Source organism: Dromiciops gliroides, chromosome 4, assembly GCF_019393635.1.
Source record: "Dromiciops gliroides isolate mDroGli1 chromosome 4, mDroGli1.pri, whole genome shotgun sequence".
Classification (NCBI taxonomy): Eukaryota; Metazoa; Chordata; class Mammalia; order Microbiotheria; family Microbiotheriidae; genus Dromiciops; species Dromiciops gliroides.
In genome coordinates this window covers 71,781,837-71,804,500 of record NC_057864.1, presented here as the reverse complement: position 1 = coordinate 71,804,500, position 22,664 = coordinate 71,781,837, and the positions used below count along the sequence as shown (strand labels likewise).

Genomic DNA, 22,664 nt, shown 5'->3' with positions numbered 1-22,664 from the left:
GTGTCTGAGGTTGGAATTGAACTCAGGTCATTCTGACTCCAGGGCCCTTGCTTTATCCACTGCATCACCTAGCTGCCCCAATCCTCCTCTTTCTTAAGCAAAAGGATGTCATTATTTGTAAGGATTAGTCTTGCAGGGACATTATGATCTGAGCCTAAAAAAGATCCCAGGAATCCTAATGACCTTAACCAATTTAGGGGGACAGCCTGCTTAATGGCTGGTGTATTCTAGGGATATTCCATCTTGGAACAGGCTACTTAGAAGAGGATAAGGCTGTGGGAACCGAGTATAAAGAACAGTAGATTTATTTCATTTATTTTTTTAAAATAACCATTTTTATTTAAAGTTTTGAGTTCCAAATTCTATCCCTCTTTCCCTCCCTCCCTCTCTGAGGCGGTAAGCAATCATATATGGGTTATACATGGAACAGCAGGTTTAAATGGGCAGTTAACACTCCCTGCCTCATAGGTTTAGAACTGTTGCAAAGCTCCAAGTCACAGACCAGCAAATTGGGAACTTAGACCTAGAGAGAAGGAAACTTGCACCATCTGCTGGAGGAAAACTACACTTTCCCTCACTAGGGTATGGGAGAGCTTGTGATGCAAGCTCAGATGACAGCTGCAAGTGGGATGCGCTATTCCTCCTGGTAGAAGACAGAGGAACTTGATGCTGAGAAGAGACAAAAGGATCTGCTAACAGGACTCTTACTGGGAATTCCGGCACTTGAGACAAACTCAGTTGGGAGTAAGGGAGGGGACAGAAACCCTGGGGCATACCTGGAGCGCAGCCTCTGCTGCCATCGTTATTGATCCTGGATGTCTGGCATGGTGCAGGTATCCACAATAGGCATTCTGTGAGTAGTGGGAGAAGGGGTGTGACTGTGACTTGACCCTTGTGGAGTTGGGGATGACATGATTGGGCAGATTCACTTTCTTTTTTGTTTGTTTGTTTTGGTTTTGCTTTTGGTGAGGCAATTGGGGTTAAGTGACTTGCCCAGGGTCACACAGCTAGTAAGTGTTAAGTGTCTGAGGTTACAGATTCACTTTCTTTCCCTCCCCCCTCCTACTCCTTCTCAGTGGTGCTGACATACTATTTCCCTTGCAGCTCCCCACTGGTCCTTCATTGTCTGGTGTGATAAGGAGAAAGTGGATTTCCTCAATGTTGGTTCCTTTGGGGGTGGAACAGATTCCCCCTCACCAGACATCCCATGCTGATTACAGCTCTATAGTCTGACTGACCAATAAGGAGGAAATGGTTGCCAAAGTAGAAATGATGGAAACTTTGGGAGGAGATAGTTGTTCAGTCTCTCAGAGTTGGAAGGACCTCAGTGATGTCTCTAGTCAAACTCATACCTGAAAAGGAAGTCCCACCATAACATGTTCGACACCTTGTCATCCTGACTCCACTGACTGGTCTACAATTTGTAGACTCCACTTTCTTCCCTTTTCTGAAAATTATGCCGTTTGTCTTTCTCTGCTCCTGCATATCTTCTCCCTTTTCTATCATCTTTAATATATTATTGATATCATCCATCTCTTTCAGTGCCTAAGTAGTTCATCTGGGCCAAGGAATTTAAATTCATCAATTTGAGGTGGTTTGAGGTTCTATTGTCTCCTTACTTATCATGGGGACCAAATGTAGTGTGTAAGCTACTTTTATTCTGTCATTTCCAATGCTGAGGTCATTCTTCTTGGCAGAGAAAACAGAAACAAAATAAACTGATTAACAGTCTTCTTTCTGTTGCCAGTTATCATCCTTCCATTCCTTCCATGCCCCAACACTTTCCCTGGTTCTATTCTTTCTTCTTCTTCTTTCTTTTGCAGGGTAATGAGGGTTAAGTGACTTGCCCAGAGTCACACAGCTATTAAGTGTCAAGTGTCTGAGGCTGGATTTGAACTCAGGTCCTCCTGAATCCAGGGCTGGTGCTTTATCCACTGCACCACCTAACTGCCCCTCTATTCTTTCTTTCATCCTACTCTTTCCTCCATGTTACAAACAAACAAAAAAACCCTCTCCCTTCAATTTTTCTTTATCTTCTTGCCAAATTTAGCTCAAGCCAAGGATTAGCACTTATGACACCTCCTCTTCCTTCATTCCTTCTTTCCTTCCTTCCTTTCTTTCTTCCTTCCTCCCTTCCTCCCTTCTTTCTTCTTTCTTTCTTTCTTCCTTCCTTCTTTCCTTCCTCCCCCTTTCTTTTCCTTTTTTTTTTGGTGAGGCAATTGGGGTTAAGTGACTTGCCCAGGGTCACACAGCTAGTAAGTGTTAAGTGTCTGAGGTCGGATTTGAACTCAGGTCCTCCTGACTCCAGGGCCGGTGCTCTATCCACTGCACCACCTAGCTGCCCCTCCCCCCTTTCTTTTTAACCTTCTTTTATATCCATTTTTATCCTTCTTTTATATCTCTTACGAGGCCTTGCTTTCATCTTGTGGAAATACTTTTTGTTTTTGTTTTTTGTTTGTTTTTATAGGGCAATGAGGGTTAAGTGACTTGCCCAGGGTCACACAGCTAGTTAAGTGTCAAGTGTCTGAGGCTAGATTTGAACTCAGGTCCTCCTGAATCCAAGACCAGTGCTTTATCCACTTCACCACCTAGCTGCTCCTGGAAATACTTTTTAAAAATTGGTCAGTGACTTCCGTTCAGTTTCTTCAGAAACTCCCATTTCCCCCTTCTTATCAGAATTATTTCCCTTTGTCTCTTCAGAATTAATTTTCATCCCTCCTGGGCTGACTTCCCCCAAAGAATGTTTAGCCCGTGAGATTCTCCTTATTCTTACTTTGAACTCTCCGACATCTGCTTTTCTATTATTATCCATCATGCATGTCAGACTATGACTGGATTTCCCTCTTCTTTATTAGAATTCTAGGAAGGAAGTGGTCACTTTCCCCAAGGTTCCCATCATTTCTATCTCAGAAACCAATTCTCCCTGTTAATGGGAATGGGTTACAGCTTAAAATTACTTCTTGTTGGTTTCTCCACCATTGGAAAAATAGGAATTATCCTTAAGACAAGTTGTTGGCTTCTTTGCCATGATAGAAGGAGAATTCTAGCAGATACCCGTTAACTAAAGTCCCCTTTACTACCATACCATGACTTGGTGCCAGGTTTGTGAGCAATTTCATATTTTTCTGTCCAGGTAGTCTGTAGGGTACTCTGCTGACAAAATTGCTTATGTTTCTCCCACAGTACTTCACACAAATGCTGCATGCCATTCTTCCCTGATCTGGTTCCAATAATTCTTCACATGAGTATCCTTTCTTACTACACAGGGCTTATCCTCTCTACCCACTCCCACTTTTTAGTAACTTCTTTTGAATAAGCCATAACCCAGAGCTGCAGTCCAGGTTTCAGTCAGTCATGCAGTCAGTAGACAAGCATTTATTAACTGCCTACTATGTGTCAGGAATCAATTCTCAGTGATATCTATAAGATTGTTCTTAGACATTTGAGGCCATGGTTTCTACGACTCTTGGATTTTGTCTCCTGTGAATATCTAGGGATCTCAACTGCTATTCTTTCCTTGTTGCAGCTTCTATGTGGCATCTCACATGGTGGATAAACATAGGTGGTTTTCTCCCCGACCCCAATTCTTTTTGTCTTAAAGCCCTTTTGATTGGTTTTGCAAAATACCCAGAGAATATATCCTTACCAGCCCTTGTTAGATGTACTCCATCCCTGGACAAGTCTATCATTCTAATATTTTGAGACATGATTCACAAATACAAATCCCATTTTCAAAATATTATCTTTTTAGCCATCTGTTCACTTACCAAATCAAATATTCTCTTTTACACGCTTTGATTTTGTAATGGATGGACTGGCCAATAAAAACTCAGTCCTTCAGAGCATGTAAAATATGCTCCTGCTGTCAATAATGTTTAGTTGAGTCTGACTCTTCATGACCCCATTCGGGGTTTTCTTGGCATTGTGAGAAATGGGTAGTTGTCTCCTCTCAATGTGGATATAACAGTCAGTCATACTCCCCCTGACCTGTTTGTAGGACAAAGGTCTCAGATCCCCTCCTCCCCCTCAGGTTAGCAAGGTCACATGGTTCAAGGAGCCCTGGTCTCAATAAGGTCCGCTTCAGAGTTGTGTCCATATAAGGAAGTATAAGGTCCACTCCTGAGTTATGCCCATACAAGGAAGAGGGGTTGGAATACTGTGTTCCGATTAGCTAGTTTTTGTGAATAGATTGTAACCCCACCAGTGATGAAAAAGGGGAGGGTCCATTGGTGTTAGGGACTAGGGTATAAAACAGGGCCTTCGAGCTCCCTTTCTGGGCACCCACTAGCTGCACACTAGGGTGCCTCCTTCTCAGAGAAGAAAATAAAGCCTTTGTCACCTCGCTGCTGAGTTCCTGAGAATTATTGAGAAGAGAATGGATTTTTTCCTCACATTGGCAAAGATGCTAAAGTGGTTTGTCATTTCCTTCTCCAGCTCATTTTACAGATGAGAAAACTGAGGCAAACAGGGTTAAGTGACTTGCCCAGGGTCACACAGCCAGTGTCTGAGGCCATATCTGAACTCAGGAAAATGAGTCTTCCTGACTCCAGACCCAGTGCTCTCTTTACTGCGCATGTGCCATCTAGCTGCCACTTCCAATAATAGCTAGTATTTATAGAGCACAAATGTTTATAAAGTGTTTAACAAATATAATCTCATTTATTCTTCACAACAACCCTAGAAGGCAGGTGCTATTATTGTTCCCATTTTATAGATGAGGAATTGGAGGCTGAGAAGTTAAATAGCTTGTCCAGGACCACCTAGCTAGTGGTATCTGAGGGAAGATTTGAACTCAGACCTTCCTGGATTCTTCCAAGCCAGTTGTAAATCCATATGGAGGTTTGGTAAACCTGCTCCTGGAAGCTGGTAATGGAGGGGCTTTTTTCCTCTCTGCTTCGAACAAAAACCCTTTTAATTAGCTCCTGAGACAGAACTGAGTCTGCATATGAAATGTTCCAACAGATGAAATCTGTCTCTGGTGGTGAGAACCACTGAATCTCCTAGTAAGGGAGAGGTAGATGTGCCAGCAGCCTTCCACTAGGCTGCCATGTGTCCATGAGCACGTGGCTACTTCCCTGTCCTGTGTCCCTGTTGTGTTTATTCTTTCCTGAGTGAGTACCAGAGGTAGAACAGACCAGATTATGACTTTGCAAGCTTCGAAAGGTCATAAGCCATCAAAAGTCCTCCTAGCAATTGGAACTGGGAGCAGCACCGTAGTTGAATCTGGTGAGGAGCTAGCCCTGAGCAGCAACCAGTGGTGAATTCACCTGGCAGCTGAGGCACCTTATTCTGGAAGCTAGGGAGTGGCTCATCCATTGGCTCGGCCACACTCAGAAGTGAACTGCTCTATGTTTGCACCCACTCTTCTTAGGGACCAAGGTGGTAGGGAGTGTACTCCTTGTTTTGGAGACTGTACTTTGGTTCTTGCTATTCCTTCTCAGTAAATATCCCTGTGTAAAAGCCAATTGATATATCTATATCTATATCTATATATCTATGTCTATATAGATATATATTTTTTTTGGTGAGGCAATTGGGGTTGACTTGCCCAGGGTCACACAGCTGGTAAGTGTCAAGTGTCTGAGGCTGGATTTGAACTCAGTTCTTCCTGAATCCAGGGTTGGTGCTCTATCCACTGCACCACCAACTGCCCCTGCCAATTGAAATTAAATTGCGGAGTCACTAACTGGTGACTGATATTGGGGAAAACACACCAAGTGGGGGCTCAAGAGCAACTACTAGAAAACCTTCCAACTCCCAAGGTTTCCCCTTGAACCCTGAGGGGATCAGTAGCTCTGGGGATCTGGTCTGCCAGTGCTAGTTGGGGATGAGAGAGTGAGTGCAGAAGCCAGGAGCAACACCTTCAATAAGCAGCAACCAGGACATCACAGCTCGTGATTTTATGGTCTTTGGTTTCTTACCCAAGACTTTGTAATCTTTGGCGATTTTTCTAGGTCGCTTCTGGCAGTATACCTTGTAATAACATGAATCATTAGAAGCGGTTAGGGGTTATCTGTCTGTACAAGTCTTGGGAGGTTGTCCGCCATGTCTTGGATAGATGCCCTGGGGGAGGGACAATGAAACCTTTCTATTATTGTTACCAGATTAACAAATATATAATTCTGTATCCTTGAGCAGGAAATCAACAACCACTACCGTGCTTTTTTTGTTTGTTTGAAAACCTTTATTAATTGGGAGAGCCTGGGCCAGGCTCTTGTGTGTACCATTGCCATTGATAGGGAGACCAGTGTATTGAGGGGAGGCCCTGAGCTTGGGGCTGGAAGCAAGCTGGACTGGGTAGGTAGAGAGGAAGGGGAAGGCGACTGGACAGCCTTGGGCCAGCCACTGGGGGATCAACAGGTCAAAGGTCTGATCTAGTGGATCAGAAGGCCTTCCTGCTTCTGGTTGGAAAGATCCTTCACATATTGTTCCTTCCCCTCTTCATAGTTCTAGTGGATGGAGTCAAAGGGCCTTCATCCCATTATTTGCTATTGTCTTCTAGAGTAGCTTCTCCAGTGCCTTTCCCGTAGAATCTGTGCTTGTGGCCCAAGTATCTCAGGTTGGCATTGCTCCGATAAAAGGCAAAGTCTCCATCTGTGAACCTGAGGAGTGAGCTGCCCATAGGGATGGCTGACTTTGAGGTGTCCCCATATTCCTATCTCTTCAGTTGCTACATCCTCTGTGCAGGTCTGACCCCTGTTGAACAGCAGCACCTGGATGGTTTCCCATTGCCTTCAGATGGGAAAGATGGGAAAGAAAGATGGAGTAGGAAGGCATGGTGGGTAGTGGGTAGAGAGCAGGAGCAGAGAGTCCCTCTACTTGTCTAGATGCTCTGTCTTTTGAGAGATTTTTTGGCTCCACTTTATCATTCCTTGGAGGGTAAGCAGCTGCTTCCTTCTCAAACTACAGAGTTCTTTAAGAAGAGCCCCCAATGGGTTTTTATAGACCCAAGGATACAGTATTCCTGTTCCTTTCCTTCCTCCCTACTAGGTGACATTCTACTTTCCAACCTCCTGAAAAAAGTCAATGTTTCCTCCTGACACTTTAAGTCAACTTTCCTCTTACTCCCTCCCTCCTGCCCCCCTCCCCCACCTCTGTCTGTCTCTCTCTGTCTCTGTCTCTGTCTGTCTGTCTCTCTGTCTGTCTCTCTCTCTGTCTCCCTCTCTCTCTCTCTGTCTCTCTGTCTCTCTCTTTCGGAACATTTCACTAATGGTCCCTGATAATCTAGAGGGTAGAAAGGCATTCCTAAAACTACTGTTACAGGAGTGATGAAGGAAGGAAAACTTGAGAACAGCAGGAAGCACACTTACCCTTGGGAAAGCAGATTTCCAAGAATTCAGGAATAGTATTGGTAGGCTCTCATAGCCTAAGATTCTCCTTATTAGTGACTAAGACCTTAAAAGATTGATGATAAAACATACATCACACCTTTTGGCAGAGAAATTATGGTAATGAAGTATAGCATCAGACACACATTCTCAGTCAGGACCAATGTGGTGTTGACATGTTTTGCCTCACTATACATACATAAATTAACTAAGGTAAGGTTTCATTTCATGGATGGGGGGGGAAGGGTAGGTGGAATGTGAGCATGAATGAATGAATGAAAAAACATTTATTAATTACTTATTATGGGGGCAGCTAGGTGGTGCAGTGGATAGAGCACCGGCCCTGGAGTCAGGAGTACCTGAGTTCAAATCCGGCCTCAGACACTTAACACTTACTAGCTGTGTGACCCTGGGCAAGTCACTTAACCCCAACTGCCTCACTAAAAAAAAAAAAAATTACTTATTATGTACCAGGCATTGTGCTAAGCACTAGGGATACAAAATACAAGCAAGAAAGCAAGACAGTCTCTGCCCTTAAATACCCTCCATTCTAATAGATTAAGGAATGGTAGACAGAGAAATCAGGAAATAGTGATAGAGTCATTGGGCAAATTATTGACATGTCCCTTCTAGGAAGAGTAGTGTTGATTTGACTTCTGTGCTCAAAACTACAGCTGTATTGTGAGTAGGGCTGGGGGTGGGGAGGGAGAGGGGGGCTAGTGTGGTATGAAGATGGCCAAAAAGTAGCAATGGCAGGCCTAAGATCAAGCAAGACGTTGCCACTGCTCACCAATTAGGGCCTGGTGTCAAGGAGGTAGACAGTAATGGATGTGAAAAAAAAAGAGCAATAATAAAACATTTTCTAAAACACACAGAAGAAAAAACATGGAAGGGCACACAAATAGAGCGATGTTGTCACTATCTTGTTAAACTTAGTATGTTTATTTTTATATATTTTTTATTTTTGGGGGGGGTGGGGCGATGAGGGTTAAGTGACTTGCCCAGGGTCACACAGCTAGTGTCAAGTGTCTGAAGCAGGATTTGAACTCAAGTCCTCCTGAAGCCAGGGCTGGTGTTTTATTGACTGCACCACATAGCTGTCCCAATATGTTTATTTTTAAAAACAGTATATAACACATAATTGGGCTAAAAACAAATGGTATCATGAGGTTGGTAATTCAGAGAGACAAGCACAGTCCCTCAGCCTTGAGGGTCACTTGGCACTGTCACAACCTTTGAACCTGAAGGAAGACTTGACTCATTCTGAGGAATTCCTGTAGGAAGACACACATCGTCAGCGAGAGAGACTGGGAGGAAGGAGAGGGGACCACCAGAGCTGCCCCCTCCTAGGGTTTAATAATTAAAAGGGGAAATTGTCAAGAAACAACTTGACATGGGGGCTGATCCAGGACCGAGAAGGGAGAGATGGAGGTAGTCAGGCAGCTGAGCCCCGCAAGCACCTTGCAACAGAACGCTTGCACGGAAGAAGCTATTGGTAGTACTCACCTCTTCTAGGAGGAAAGGAAAATGCCCCCACGGGGCTGCTCTTTCCCAAGCTCCCCCTCTCCATGCCTATCTGACCGCAGACTCTGTACTCTATTCTGCTGACTTCTAAACGCCATCTTTATTTTTGCCTCAGACATAGAGACTAGAGTTCAGCTAGATATACACAAAACTTTAAATTAGGACAAAGAGCCAAATCTCTTTCCTAACATTAGGGATTTTCCCAACCAGGGATTCTGAGCTTTTGTGATTGTACTAATAAACTTTCCTCCCATATAAACTCCATAAAACAGCAGGGGTCACATGGACTGGGGGGCCAGTAGATTGACCTGTGAGAAACGATTGTTTTTCTCTTGTATTAATAATTTTTGCGGGGGGGGGGGCAATGAGGGTTAAGTGACTTGGCCAGGGTCACATAGCTAGTAAGTGTCAAGTGTCTAAGGCTGGATTTGAACTCAGGTCCTCCTGAATCCAGGGCTGGTGTTTTATCCAGTACAGCACCACCTCCTTGCCCCCTTAATAACTAATTATTGAATCAGAACCAAGGTTTTTTCTCTTTTCTACTTCGTCATCCAGAAATCAATCAGTGTGGGAAATCTTTCTCATATATCTAATGAAAGACAGTATATGAAATCCTAAGTTTAAGCTAATGGATGGATTTCTGTTCATTGTGTTTGCTCAGACAGGTCTGGGAAGATGTTTATTCTCCCTTTTGTCAGACAGGTGACATGGAAATTGACAAGTCACCCAAGACTTGGGTGATCCAAGTCACATGCCACAAGACCCTCATTGTAAGATAGTCCAACCTCTCATTGTAATACTCATTTTCTCATTGGTAACCAGAAGTGATTGCCACTGTCCTGTGAGGGTTCTTTGGTCTATAAGAAAGACAGCCAAATGACCATCCTTTTATTAAAATGCCGGCATTATTAATAGAATTATTAAATTACCCAGAAACTATGTCTCTAAAACTTTTTAAATGACACAGACCCTAAGTGATGGGTCATGTTGGAGGTCCCCTAACCCTTTCAGAGGGTCCCTGAGGTCAAACCTATTTTCATACTAACAGGTTTTAATTTCAAATACACTAAATATCAATAGGTATAATCCGCATAAACAAAAGGTCATGGGGGGGTCCTCAATAATTTTTAAGAATTTAAAGGGATCAGGGGCAGCTAGGTGGCACAGGCCCTGGAGTCAGGAGTACCTGAGTTCAAATCCGGCCTCAGACACTTAACATTTACTAGCTGTGTGACCCTAGGCAAGCCACTTAACCCCAATTGCTTCACAAAAAAAAAAAAAGAATGTAAAGGGGTTTTGAGAACAAAAGGTTTGAGATGCCCCAAGCTAAAAGTGAGCTAGCTATTGCAAAAGGATGTTGATAATTAATTCTCCAGTTTCCAAAATAAGAAAAAGGAGGAGATTGAAAAAAGGTGTGATACTTAGGTGAGATAAGCAAAGTCTAGGTGACATTCAGCTTTTACCATCCAGAATAGAGCTGAACACCTTTCACATTGCCAACCACCAGTATTACAAACAAAAGTTTAGTTTTATTTGCGATCATTCTTACTGTACTCAGTTCTGTGAAATGCGTTTGTTGATGATTATTAAGTTTACCACAATAAAAAAGAATATCAGAAAATAATTCTGCTCAAGAGATATAGGGTATACTCAAAAACAAAATTCAGATAATGCAAACAGAAAAGAATCTGATGAAGGAAAGAAAAAATGCTACACATGTAAAGAAGTTGATGGGGGCAGCTAGGTGGCACAGTGGATAGAGCACCGGCCCTGGAGTCAGGAGGACCTGAGTTCAAATCCAGCCTCAGACACTTAACACTTACTAGCTGTGTGACCCTGGGCAAGTCACTTAACCCCAATTGCCTCAATTAAAAAAAAAAAAGAAGTTGAGGAAGGCAGCTAGAAGGCTCAGTGGATTGAGCACTGGGCCTAGAGTCAGGAAAACCTGAGTTCAGATGCAGCCTCAAACACTTAACAGCTGTGTGCTGGACAAGTCACTTGACCTCTGTTTGCTTTGCAGGCAGGTAGGTAGCTCAGTGGAGAGGGGGTTGGGCCTGGAAGTCGGGAAGATCCAAGTCAAAATCTGGCTTTATATACTTACTAGCTAGGCAAGTCACTTAACCTTCTTTGCCTTAATTCACTGGAGAAGGAAATGGCAAACCACTTCAGTATCTTTGCCAAGAAAATATGGTCCATGCGGTCACAGAGTCAGACAAAACTGAATAAATGAACAACAAAGGACAGAGATTTGGGGATAAATATAAATGCGTGGAAAAGAATAGCATATATATATATACATATATATATATATATATATTAGAAAGAAATATATAAATAGTGGAAAGAGTACTAGACATATGGTTCTGAAAACTTGGGTTCAAATTTCCACTCTGTCACTCACTGACTACATGCCTTTGGGTACTGGGAGTCAACCAAGGCTATTTCTTTTTCTTTCTTTCTTTTTTTTTTTTCCAGAGCAATGAGGGTTAAGTGACTTGCCCAGGGTCACACAGCTAGTAAGTGTCAAGTGTCTGAGTCTGGATTTTAACTCAGGTCCTCCTGAATCCAGGGCCGGTGCTTTATCCACTGCACCACCTAGCTGCCCCCAGGCTATTTATATGTAAAAATGAGGGCATCAGACTAAATGATTTTCAAGGCCCTAACCAGTTTTAACATCTGATGATTCCTAATAAAAAGGTCATCAGCTCTACCAAACCTTAGAACCTTGGTGGAGACAACACAAAAAACTTTTTGAGCTAAGTTGGACATTGAGGAAGATCAAAGAAGAGACAAAACTGCCAGGATGGGATGATGCTAATGGACAGGACAGCTATTCACCTCTTATTCCGTTTCTGTCTTCTCTACCAAGGAAATCCAGGATAAGGGCAGAGAATTAGAGGTAGTGTCTTAGAAGCCTTTAATTATTTCAAGTTACCAGGTCTAGACAAACCACATCTGAGCATTCAAAAAAAAAAAAAAAGGGTGTTAAGACTGGTAAATCGTCAGGGGTCCTTGGACAGACCCAGAAAAAAAAGAGAGGTGCCACTAGACAGAAGATGGGGAAGCAGCCCAATTTCTAAAAGGAGGAAGAAGGGGGAGGGAGATTGGAAACTCAAGGCTGACTTTGGTTCCTGGCAAAATCTAGAATGCATGTTTTTCAAGGGATGCTGTGTGAGCATTTTGAAAAGGGAAGTTCTGATTACTAAGGACTCTCATGAATTCATTAAGAACAGGATGTAACAGGCTAACCTCATTTCCTTTTTTGACAGGGTTGCTAGACTGGTAGAACAAGAGAATGCCACTGACCTAGAATATCTGGATTTCAGTTAGGATTCTGACCAAATCTCATGATCAAATGAGATAATCTATGTACAAATACAGAGACTTTGATATTTGTGCAAATAGGAGAGAGAGAAGTGGTTTGGATACCAAGATAGATTCAAAATTGGTTGAATGGGCCAGCTAGGCGGTACAGTGGATAAAGCAATGGTCCTGGATTCAGGAGGACCTGAGTTCAAATCTGGCTTCAGACACTTGACACTAGCTGTGTGACCCTGGGCAAGTCACTTAACCCTCATTGCTTCGCAAAACAAACAAAACCAGAATTGGTTGAATGACCAGAACTAAAAACAATCCTTAATGACTTGATAACCTAGTGGGAAGTCTTCGATGTGCCTCTTTTTGGTGGTTTGCTGTTCAGCATTTTTGTCGGTAATTTAAAGAAATAGAAATGTGCAGATGACACAAAACTGGGAAGAATTACTAAAGAATCTAAAAACTATCTTGACAGTCAGCATGGTATAGTGAAAGGAGCAATGAATTGGGGGTCAGAGAGCCAACTTCGAAATCCCACCTCTCCCATTTATTACCTTGTGACCCTGAGCAGTCATTTAAGCCTCTCTGAGACTCAGTTTCCACGGATGAGGGGCCTGCACGAAAAATTTCAAGGTCCCTTTCAGCTCTAAATTCACGATCATGTAACTAAAACAGACCATACCTAATAAGGTGAAACGTAGTAGAGTTAAATGTTATCTTATATTTAGGTTCAAACACTATCCACTGTACAGGTTCAGGAAGGGGCATGGCCCCTTCATGTTTAAAAAAAGAAGATTTGGGTGAGAATGACAATAATGCAAAGGAAAACAACTCTAAGACATCAAACCCCAGGCCGAAGCCATGGCCAGTCTTGACTCCAGAGGACTGAAAATGAAACACAATTGGTGGCGGGGAGGTGCTGGACGACTTGCAGGTGTAGAGTAAGATCTTCAAGCAGATACGGGCGAAACACTCATTAGGGGTATTGCAGAGTTCAGGTGTGGGGTGGCCTTGATGACCCCCGAAGTACTCTCTGACTCCAAGATCTGATTCCAGGCCCAGGTCACGTGGCTGGTGTCAGAGCAGTGGCTCCTGATTCCCATGTCTTCTACTTCCAAATCTACTTCTCATCATACTTTGGGGGAGATGCCCTCAGGAGGCTGACCAAGCCACTGAAGCAAACACCAGGAATAGATTTTTGTCCTTTAGGGTTTGGAGCTTCCAGACAACAAAGCTCATTCTAACATCGAACCACATAAATGTCCCGGGCAAATGTACTCAGTGCATCCACTTAGTCATCTCTGTCTTGTCTGTCTTTATCTAGGCCCAACCCCATGCCTGAAATTACACCTCCAAAACCTCAGGCCAAAATCCTTTTCCCTTTGACTCAGTTACTGAGTTCTGAGCCCTTCCAGAAAAGCTTTCCTAGTTGGAAAAGTAACGGTGACTCTTCCTCCAGTTCACCCTCCTCAACTCCCCCTTTACTTGCCCTCTCACCTACAGCCCCTCTAATCTATCTATAGTTGTTGTTTTTTTTTTAAGTCAATTATAGGGGGCAGCTAGGTGGAGCAGTGGATAAAGCATCAGCCCTGGATTCAGGAGGACATGAGTTCAAATCCGACTCCAGACACTTGACACTTACTAGCCATGTGACCCTGGGCAAGTCACTTTACCCTCATTGCCTCGAAAAAAAACCCCAACAAAACAAAATAAAACCCCACAATCTTTGGAACTCTGTGACAAGGGATACCATTCCACAGGCAGAACTCCACACTTCCATGGTGTTTTCCTTCCTTTTGTGATCCTTCTACTTGGATTTACCCAGAGTCTGAGCAAAATGAAGCAGGTAGGAGGAAGGTGAGCACTGATCTGAGAGTTGGGATAAAATCATAGGATTGTAAAGGGAAGGAAAGTGTTTATGTTAATGAGTTATCAGTGGAAGCATGGATACCTGAGCAGGCCTTTTGATTACATCTGTAAATGTACTTTGCTGAGCTTGCTGCACACATTTGAATGTGATGCAGGGGCAGCCTGCTTTAAACCTTCTTGGTTACCGCTTCATAATAAAACAGCTTGCACTTTACCTTCAACTGTGAGTCTACTCTCTCACACCCTTATTTTGAATCTTCTCTTTTCATTTGGCATCATTTAAAAAGTCACCGTTTTGCTTTGGTGAGTTTTTCTAAAAGCATTCATCTTACAGACTAAGCACCAGCAGGGCTCACTTTGAGCTATTGGTTTGGACTGAATCACGGAATTCCTTGGCCTCTTAGGCCATCTAGAGGTTGTTTTGGACATTACATGAACTCTCGAGCTACTTAGAGAATTTGGCCTTGAAATCACAAAGGGTCAGTCAACAAGTTTTTTAATCTTCGTTCAATGAGAACTTAATCCTTTCAGCTCAAAGTCTTTCAAGGGAAAATTTGGGCTATCAATACATCCTCCTAACAACCTTAAAGAAGACAGATAACTCTGACATGAAAATAATTTTTCAGTGAAATCAGTTGTCTCTTTTGAGGTAGTAATTGATGTCCTCTTGTGTGGAAAACCAAGTCTTTTTTCCCCCCTCTGTTTTTGTTTTTTTGTGGGGCAGTGGGGGTTAAGTGACTTCCCCAGGCTCACACAGCTAGTAAGTGTCAAGTGTCTGAGGCCAGATTGGAACTAAAGTCCTTCTGAATCCAGATCTGGTGCTCTATCTATTGTGCCACCTAGCTGCTCCTGGAAAAACAAGTCTTAATAGAATTCCACTAAAACAAACCTATGGTGCCTCACAACCTTTGAACTAGTGACCCCCTGCTATGCAACATTTGGGGGCAGAATGGGACATCACAGTGGGTTTATATTGAGAGCAAAGTGGCATGAGTCTGGGTTTCTGATGCCAATCAACTCACATTTATATAATACCTTATGGTTTACAAAAATTTTTACTCACAACCAGCCCTATAAGTGAGGCAGCTAGATCGCCCAGTGGATAAAACCATGGGCCTGAAGTCAGGAAGACCCAAATTCAAATCCAGCCTCACTTACTAGCTCTGTGATCCAGGGGAAGTCACTTAACCTTGATCTTAATTCACTGGAGAAAGAAATGGCAAACCACTCCAGTATCTTTGCCAAGAAAACCCCAAGGACAGTATGAGTTGGACATAACTGAACAACAAAGCCCTGTAGACAGTGTAAATACTATCTACATTTTACAAATGAACTGAGTAGGGGGCAGCTAGGTGGTACAGTGGATAAAGCACTGGCCCTGGATTCAGGAGTACCTGAGTTGAAATCCGGCCTCAGACACTTGACACTTAACTAGCTGTGTGACCCTGGGCAAGTCACTTAACCCCCATAGCCCCACAAAAAACCCAACAACAAACAAACAAAGAAATGAACTGAGTGAGGCACAGAGAATTCATAGAGGTATTGTCAGTCACTACAAAAAACTAGGTTTTAATTTTTTTTCTAAAAATGCAAAGCTGTTTCTGCCCCACCAAAACTTGTCACATATTGTGAGATGCTATAGTTAATTTGTGAACATCTTACCTTCTTTAGTAGGTGGTGAGCTCCTTAAGAGTTAAGAACATGTTATCCATTTTCCCCTTACCGGCCAGCCGTATGACCAGAGGTAGGTCACCTCTAGGAACCAGTTTCTTTTCCCTGCTACAAAATGTGGATCACTGTGCCTGAGGTGCCTGTCTCACAAGGTGATGGTGAGGCTCAAAGGAGATGATAATGAAGTGGCATGTGGATGACCCTTGGTATAGAGGTATATAAAATAGGTAGACAACCTATACATAACCTTTCACTGTTGCCAAATGTTTCAAGACCCCCACATTCAGTTATGTGACACCATTTGGGATCACAAGCCACCGTTTAAGAAGCTTTGGTCTAGATGAGCAGTTCTCAAAGTGTGGTCTGCAGACCCCTGAGGGTTCCTGAGGTCAAAGCTATTTTCACAATAATATTAAGAAATTATTTGCCTATTAAAATACTCCTTTTCCCAATTATATTTGAGGCCAGATTTTCTTCATATACTTCAACCAAAAACAACACATCACAACAGAATGAATGCAGGAATATGGGATCTCCACCATCTTCTATTAAGCCAAATATTAGAGATTTATAAAAATATGTAAAACAATGACATTACTTACATACTTTTGGGGGGAAGGGGACTTGAGGGAAGTTATTTTTCATTAAAATGTTAATGTACAATGGGTTTAAGTCAAATATTTTTAAAGTTTTTATTAGTTTAAAGTTTTTTTTGCAGGGCAATGAGGGTTAAGTGACTTGCCCAGGGTCACACAGCTAGGAGTTAGTATCAAGTGGCTGAGACCAGATTTGAGCTCAGGTCAGGTTTTTTTGTTTTGTTTTGTTTTTGTTTTTCGTGAGGCAATTGGGGTTAAGTGACTTGCCCAGGGTCACACAGCCAGTAAGTGATAAGTGTCTGAGGCTGGATTTGAACTCAGGTCCTCCTGACTCCAGGGCCGGTGCTCTATCCACTGCGCCACCTAGCTGCCCCTTAATTTCTAATACAGTAAAAACTGATGGCTGGAACCCACTTAAACAAAAGGGGTGAGTTCTCAATTATTTTTAAGTGTGTAAAGGGGCCCTGAGACTCAAAAGTTTGAGCAGATGGTTTAGAGGCCTGCAAGGTCCCCTCCAGACCCAGATCTATGGCTTTCTGCATATAAGCACTTTGTAAGCCTTGAAGGAGTAATGACCACTTCTTAATCTCCCACAATGCTACCACATAGTAGGTCTTCAATAATTGTTAGTACAAATGCTTTACTTGTAGGAGCAGTTGGGTGGCACTGTGAATAGAGGGCTTCTCCTGAAACTCCCTTGCCCTAGAATTTCTGTAGCATCCTAATGCTTGGGCTCTAGTTAGTTTAAACCATATCACTTCTTAAGTGTTAAAGATAATTCCCCAGTGCAGTGGATAAAGCACTGGCCATGGGCCATGGATTCAGGAGGACCTGAGTTCAAATCTGGTCTCAGACACTTGACACTTACTAGCTGTGTGACCCTGGGCAAGTCACTTAACCCCCACTGCCCAGCCAAAAAAAAAAAAAAGATAACCCCCCAGCCAACAATATTCAGAAGCAGGTAAGATTAGTCATTCCTTACAAGTCATTATGAATAGAAGATTAAGTCAAAGAGAGCCCCTCCTTCCTTGCCATACTACCTAGCCTTTTAACCCAAAGGCTCTCAGTTACAGTGACTGAGAGATGATAGTCTAGACCCTGGAAAAGAGCTTACACTGACTTCACCACAGTGAGTCAACAAAGTAAATAGGACTGAATTTTCCCATGTTTCAAGTACAAATTATACTGTAGCCTGGAAGAAGGCCTCATGAAAGCCCCAAATCCTTGATATTTTCCACTTTTCTCCGGTAACCCTTTTTTGTTTTGAGAGAATGTAACATGGGGGTGGGGGGATGCCCTTGGCTTAGATCTCTTAAGTGAGATGGCCAGGTGCCCTCATAGTTAAGATCTGGTAACTACAACTTCCCCCAGAACTGTCTCTCCGGAGAGTCTATAGGCTTCAGCTGAGCTGGTAGTTGACCCTTCAGCATTCACAATTCTTCACCTTTGGGAAAAGTGCCAACTAAAGAAGACACAAAAGCACACATGCAATCACCCTGGAGTACACACCTGGGCACTGCTAGACTCTCTTGGGAAAAAGTTTACAGTTTCCTCCATTATGAAATTAAAGTGTTGAAAATGGTGCCAGAGAACAACCCTGCTGCCTTTCTTACTCTCTCATGAAAAGGTAAGAAAAAGGAAGATGGGCCACCAGAAACACCCAGCAAGGGAGAAAGATGATACAACAGTGTTTATTAAAATCTTTATTTGCTTCATGTTTCTTGATTCGGAACTTGAACCGACAGAACACGTGTAGAAATTGAGATGCTCATTTTCTTGTTTTATCGAGCATCTCTTTTTACCAGGAATGATCATTTGTTGTGTCGCTGGAACTTCCAGGCACCTTGAAGCAGTTACCCCCCACCCCCTTTCAAGCCACCATTACTGAATAAATTACCTTCTCCTTAAATTATCCCCACTCACCTCATCCCTGTTTGTTTGAATGAATGATGACTCCGTTCCCTCAGTCTCAAGCAAAGTTGATTGGCAGGCCCACTTTTTTTCCCCTCCTAACCCTTATTTTCTGTCAGAATCTCTGAGAGAAAAGTCAAGTACTCATGCACCTAGTTCTTATTCTCAGGGACTTCGAAAGGATCTTTTACCCACTTCAATTTCAGTTCTTCCAGCAACATGGACCATGCCAAAGTTAAGTGTATTCTGTTGGCTGAGACTGTGCCTGGGACACACAGGGATTTTCTTGTGCCTGTTTTCTGAATTTAGAGACCTGAGTCAACCCTCTCATTTTATATATGAAGAAGCTTATATCCATGCTACAGAAGTAAAGGTGACTTCCTGAAGGTCACCCAACGCCTTGTTCCTTGGAATTCCTAACCCAAATCCCCATCTCCAACATAATCAACTTTCTGAAACTTTAAAATCACAGGAGATGTATGATCACTCACTAGACACTAGTGGACAAAAGCATGGGGGTGTATAGGAGAGTATGGGAGATGGGGGGGAAAGGGAGGGGGAACGTACTGTGCATTGGAAAACAAACATGAATTCCAATGAGAGACGAGTCATGCTGACTGATAACACCCTGAAATCATTCCATCTTTTCCATGCACAGGATTCATTTTTCCTATAAAAACCTGGAGAGAATTAATAGTCTAGTCACCAGCTCTTCGATTCCCTCCTTAGTTTTCAATTCTTTTTTTTTTTTTTTGTGAGGCAATTGGGGTTAAGTGACTTGCCCAGGGTCACACAGCTATTAAGTGTCAAGTGTCTGAGGCTGGATTTGAATTCAGGTCTTCCTGACTCAAGGGCCAGTGCTCTATCCACTGCGCCACCTAGCTGCCCCCTAATTTTCAATTCTTGACATGCAACATGTTAACTTCAAGTGTGAATAGAGAGAATGACTCACTGGGAGATGATCTGTGGGCAAATAAAAAAATCCTATCCAGTAATCTCCTTTGCGTGGCAACTTATTTACCTTTTTCCTCCCCACAATGTAAGCAACACCTCATATTAACAAGCACTTTTAGAATAAAACCTGCAAAAACACTTCCAACAAACCAAGAATTAGGAAACAATCTCTTAACTCTAAGACCTCGCTTTGTGGGGCACATATCAAAATATAATCTGTCTACTCTAAATACTTTGAGGTCCTCTTAGCTTTGGATTCTTATTTCAAATGCACACTGGGCTGACATCAGCCACACTGACAATAAAGACCATACAATCGCTGAATTAAACACACTCTGATTATAAACAGCTCAAAATCCCAAAGAAATGGACCAGAGCTCAAAGGCATTTTATTATTGTTGTTACTGTTGTGACTATTAAAAGGTATCTTGTTCTTTAAGGTGAATTTAGTGTGTGTGAAATTTAGAGTCATTGACTTAATGGCTGATTCTCATTCAAAGTCTTCTAAACCCTTCCCAGTTCCATTCAATTTTAAAGCAGCATACATTCTGTACACCAAAGGTAGATAAACAAACCTATTTCTAGTAATAAAGCTCTAGCTTTAACCCTATTCTGGTTCTGAGTTTCAAGGTCCATGAATTTGTGCTTGGTAAGAAATGGAACATAAAACAATGAGTTTATTGTAATAAGGAAGTGAATCAATGTTGGGGGGGGTAGGTGAGGTGGTAAGGCCCATTTTAACCAAACCACTTCTATTTTCTATCTTCTTCTTTTAGCAGAATAATTTACTTTCAACCACCAGAATGGAATTCCAAGTTTTCAGAAGTTTCCACTCTTTTCAGTTTGACCTCATAAAGGCAAGAGGTATGTCTGAAAGGAAGTGATCACATAATCTTCTTTTATTCATTTGTGTCTGTATAGCATTAAAGTAGCATTTATCATAGAGAGCAAAGCTAATAGTCTAGAGATCCAATGCTATCTCTCAGAGATTTTAGGATAGGTGCTAGCCAAGTGACTCTTAGGCTAAAGTGAGAATTTCACTGGATACACCCAGTAAACAATCTTGAAACTGGAATAGGCGTCTTCTCCCTTTGACACAATGATAGCATTTTGTTCGAGTGTTTTCCTTCACCTCACACGTCAAGATCCCTTTTTCCTAACAGCCCATTCTTGTCCTGGTCTTAGAAGATGTGTACAAGGTATTAAAAAAGGGTCCAAAGGCCATGATATTGCCAAAGGATTACTCAACATCATCTCTCAAATCCAGAAAATTTGGCCTCACATCTCCTAAATTGCTTTCAAGACTCTGACTGCTTTAATCTGATTCCCAAAGGAACAAACATGTTCAATTCTATCATATAAATAGGAGTCTCTAACCAAGGGAAGTATAAACCTAGAAAAGTAATAAGGACTAGAAGTAGATGAGACACGAGTGATATGCACACACCCCCAGACAAGTTGGCACCAAGCTTATTCTTGGGGCTGAGAGCCCACCAGACCTGCTTACCTCACATAACCAGAGCCTTTCTTTTTCAGAATACAAACACAGGCCTCGGTTGTAACAACCTTAAGTGCCACAGAATTTGGAGCTATGGAAACACAGCCAGAATTTTACAGTGTAGGTTCAAGACACAAGATGAGAAAAAGGGATGAAATGGGAGTATGAAACAAGTAAGTCTTAAACCCTACACGCAGCAACACTAAGCCAACTGAGAGGCTCAGAAGGTCTCCACAGATTCTTTCTAGTCTTTCACATGGCCCCCAGTCACAAATCATCTGCAAGTCCAGTTGTCAGAAAAGTAACCACTACCCTTCCTAGCAGCGAGCTGGTTTTTTCCTCACCAAAGAGGCTTCCCCTGGAGTGTTCTCCTCTGAGGGACCCAGAAGCATAAATGACTCTGGATCCTTCGTGGTGCCGAGCCCTAATAGCAGAGGTCAAGAGGAGCCCAGGAGAAGGTGGATGGGACCTCTGAGGCCACCTGATCCAAGCCATCCCTGAATGGCCACGCCCCTCCAACACAACATGGCTGTTCTCTTCCAGACTCAGGGACGACAGGGCTCCCAGCCCACCCCATTCTTCTTTCTTCAGGGTGCATGTTCAGTCAGCCCTGATCACCAGGAAGGCACCTGCCTACTTGAAAAAGAAGTTAAGTCAGGATGCACTGCCTATGCAGTGCCTATGAGTGACGGCACACTTCCGGCTTCTTTTCTAGCCCTTCTTTGCAACTTCATATCCATTAAGGGTTTGCTGCTGCTGTTCTTTCTTAAAGGGCCAAGTGAGAGGCCAAAAACACTCCAAAGACATGTGGTCTTTTGGCTTGGTGATGGTTTTACTTCCTACCACTACCGCCTCTTTAAGAGGTGGCAAGTGCTTTCTTCAATGAGAATGAAGCTTACACAGCACCCTGAAGTGTGTTTAAGTCGCTTTAGATGTTAAGTGGGGGGACGAGTGGGCACAGATGGCGAAGAATGGAAGGACTGTAGAGTGCAGCCAAAACACACACACACGCACACACATACTCCAGAGCCATTCTGGTATTCACATTCAAATCCCATGCTTCTATTAGTCTTCTGCAACTAGAAATCAAGCTTTTCCAACTTGATGCCCATTACTAGAAATGGGCACGCCCAAAAGGAACAGTGCCAAGGATGTTAGGAGGCTGTGCGGGGATCTGTCAATGGTCTAAAGCTTTTAGTTAGCTTCTCATGGGAAAAACACCAGACACCCAAAGGCACCCCATCCCTTATGACCAGAGATCCCTGCTTGGCGTTTGCAGTCTTTCCACCCATCCATTTGGAATCAGTTGTGCTGTTTTTCTATCATTTGTAAAAAGAAGTTGCAATTGTTTCCCACTAAAATTACAAGTGGGAGAGAGTCATCCTGTCCTCCACCAACACAGCATCTGTCCCAAACTGATCGGTGCACTGCTTTACGGTGGCCAAGATGCTCAGGAGCCGCTGATCTGTAGCGTCCAGGTGGGAGTCAGAGAGCACGGGGGAGATGGGGTCATGAGCCATTGCGGATTTTAAGGCGGACTTAAGCACACCGTTTTTTAGGTAGTTCAGCCTGTTCCAAGTGGAGACCCGGATTCTGGAAAACAACAGAGGAGCACAGGTCACTGGGAGACTTGCCAGCCTGCTTAGACTAGTGTGCTTCTAAGAGCTGTTTTTGCCTTTCTGGCTTTCCCATGTTAACAGTCCTACTTCTCTTAGTGTTTCTCAGAGAAGACCCCCTTAGAAGACGGGGCAAGGACATACTGAGGCTTTTCTTCTGGCCTATAAGAGGCTCTTAAGAGAGATAAATGTTTGTTGACTAAGATCTTTTTTTTAACCCAAGACTAGCAAGAAGACAGGCCAAGTAAGCCAAGTTTGAAGGAAGAGTATGGCTCTGCTTGAGGACGGTCCTTTCCTGGATATGGATATAGATCATGGGGATTTTAGGGAGCAAGATGACCATCAATAACAGTCCTGAGTCTTCCTCTGGAAGCATACAGGG

At 43.0% G+C, this 22,664-nt stretch overlaps 1 protein-coding gene across 1 annotated transcript in view; it reads right to left on the bottom strand.

Moving 5' to 3' along the window:
* Nucleotides 1-17,991: 17,991 nt before the first annotated feature.
* Nucleotides 17,992-22,664, bottom strand: part of FAM20B (FAM20B glycosaminoglycan xylosylkinase) — a 43,379-nt gene continuing 38,706 nt past the window's right edge. The window contains exon 8 of the mRNA XM_044001377.1: nucleotides 17,992-22,259. Coding sequence (XP_043857312.1) covers nucleotides 22,028-22,259 — 232 coding nt within the window. The 3' untranslated portion in view covers nucleotides 17,992-22,027. The remainder of the gene's footprint in view (nucleotides 22,260-22,664) is intronic.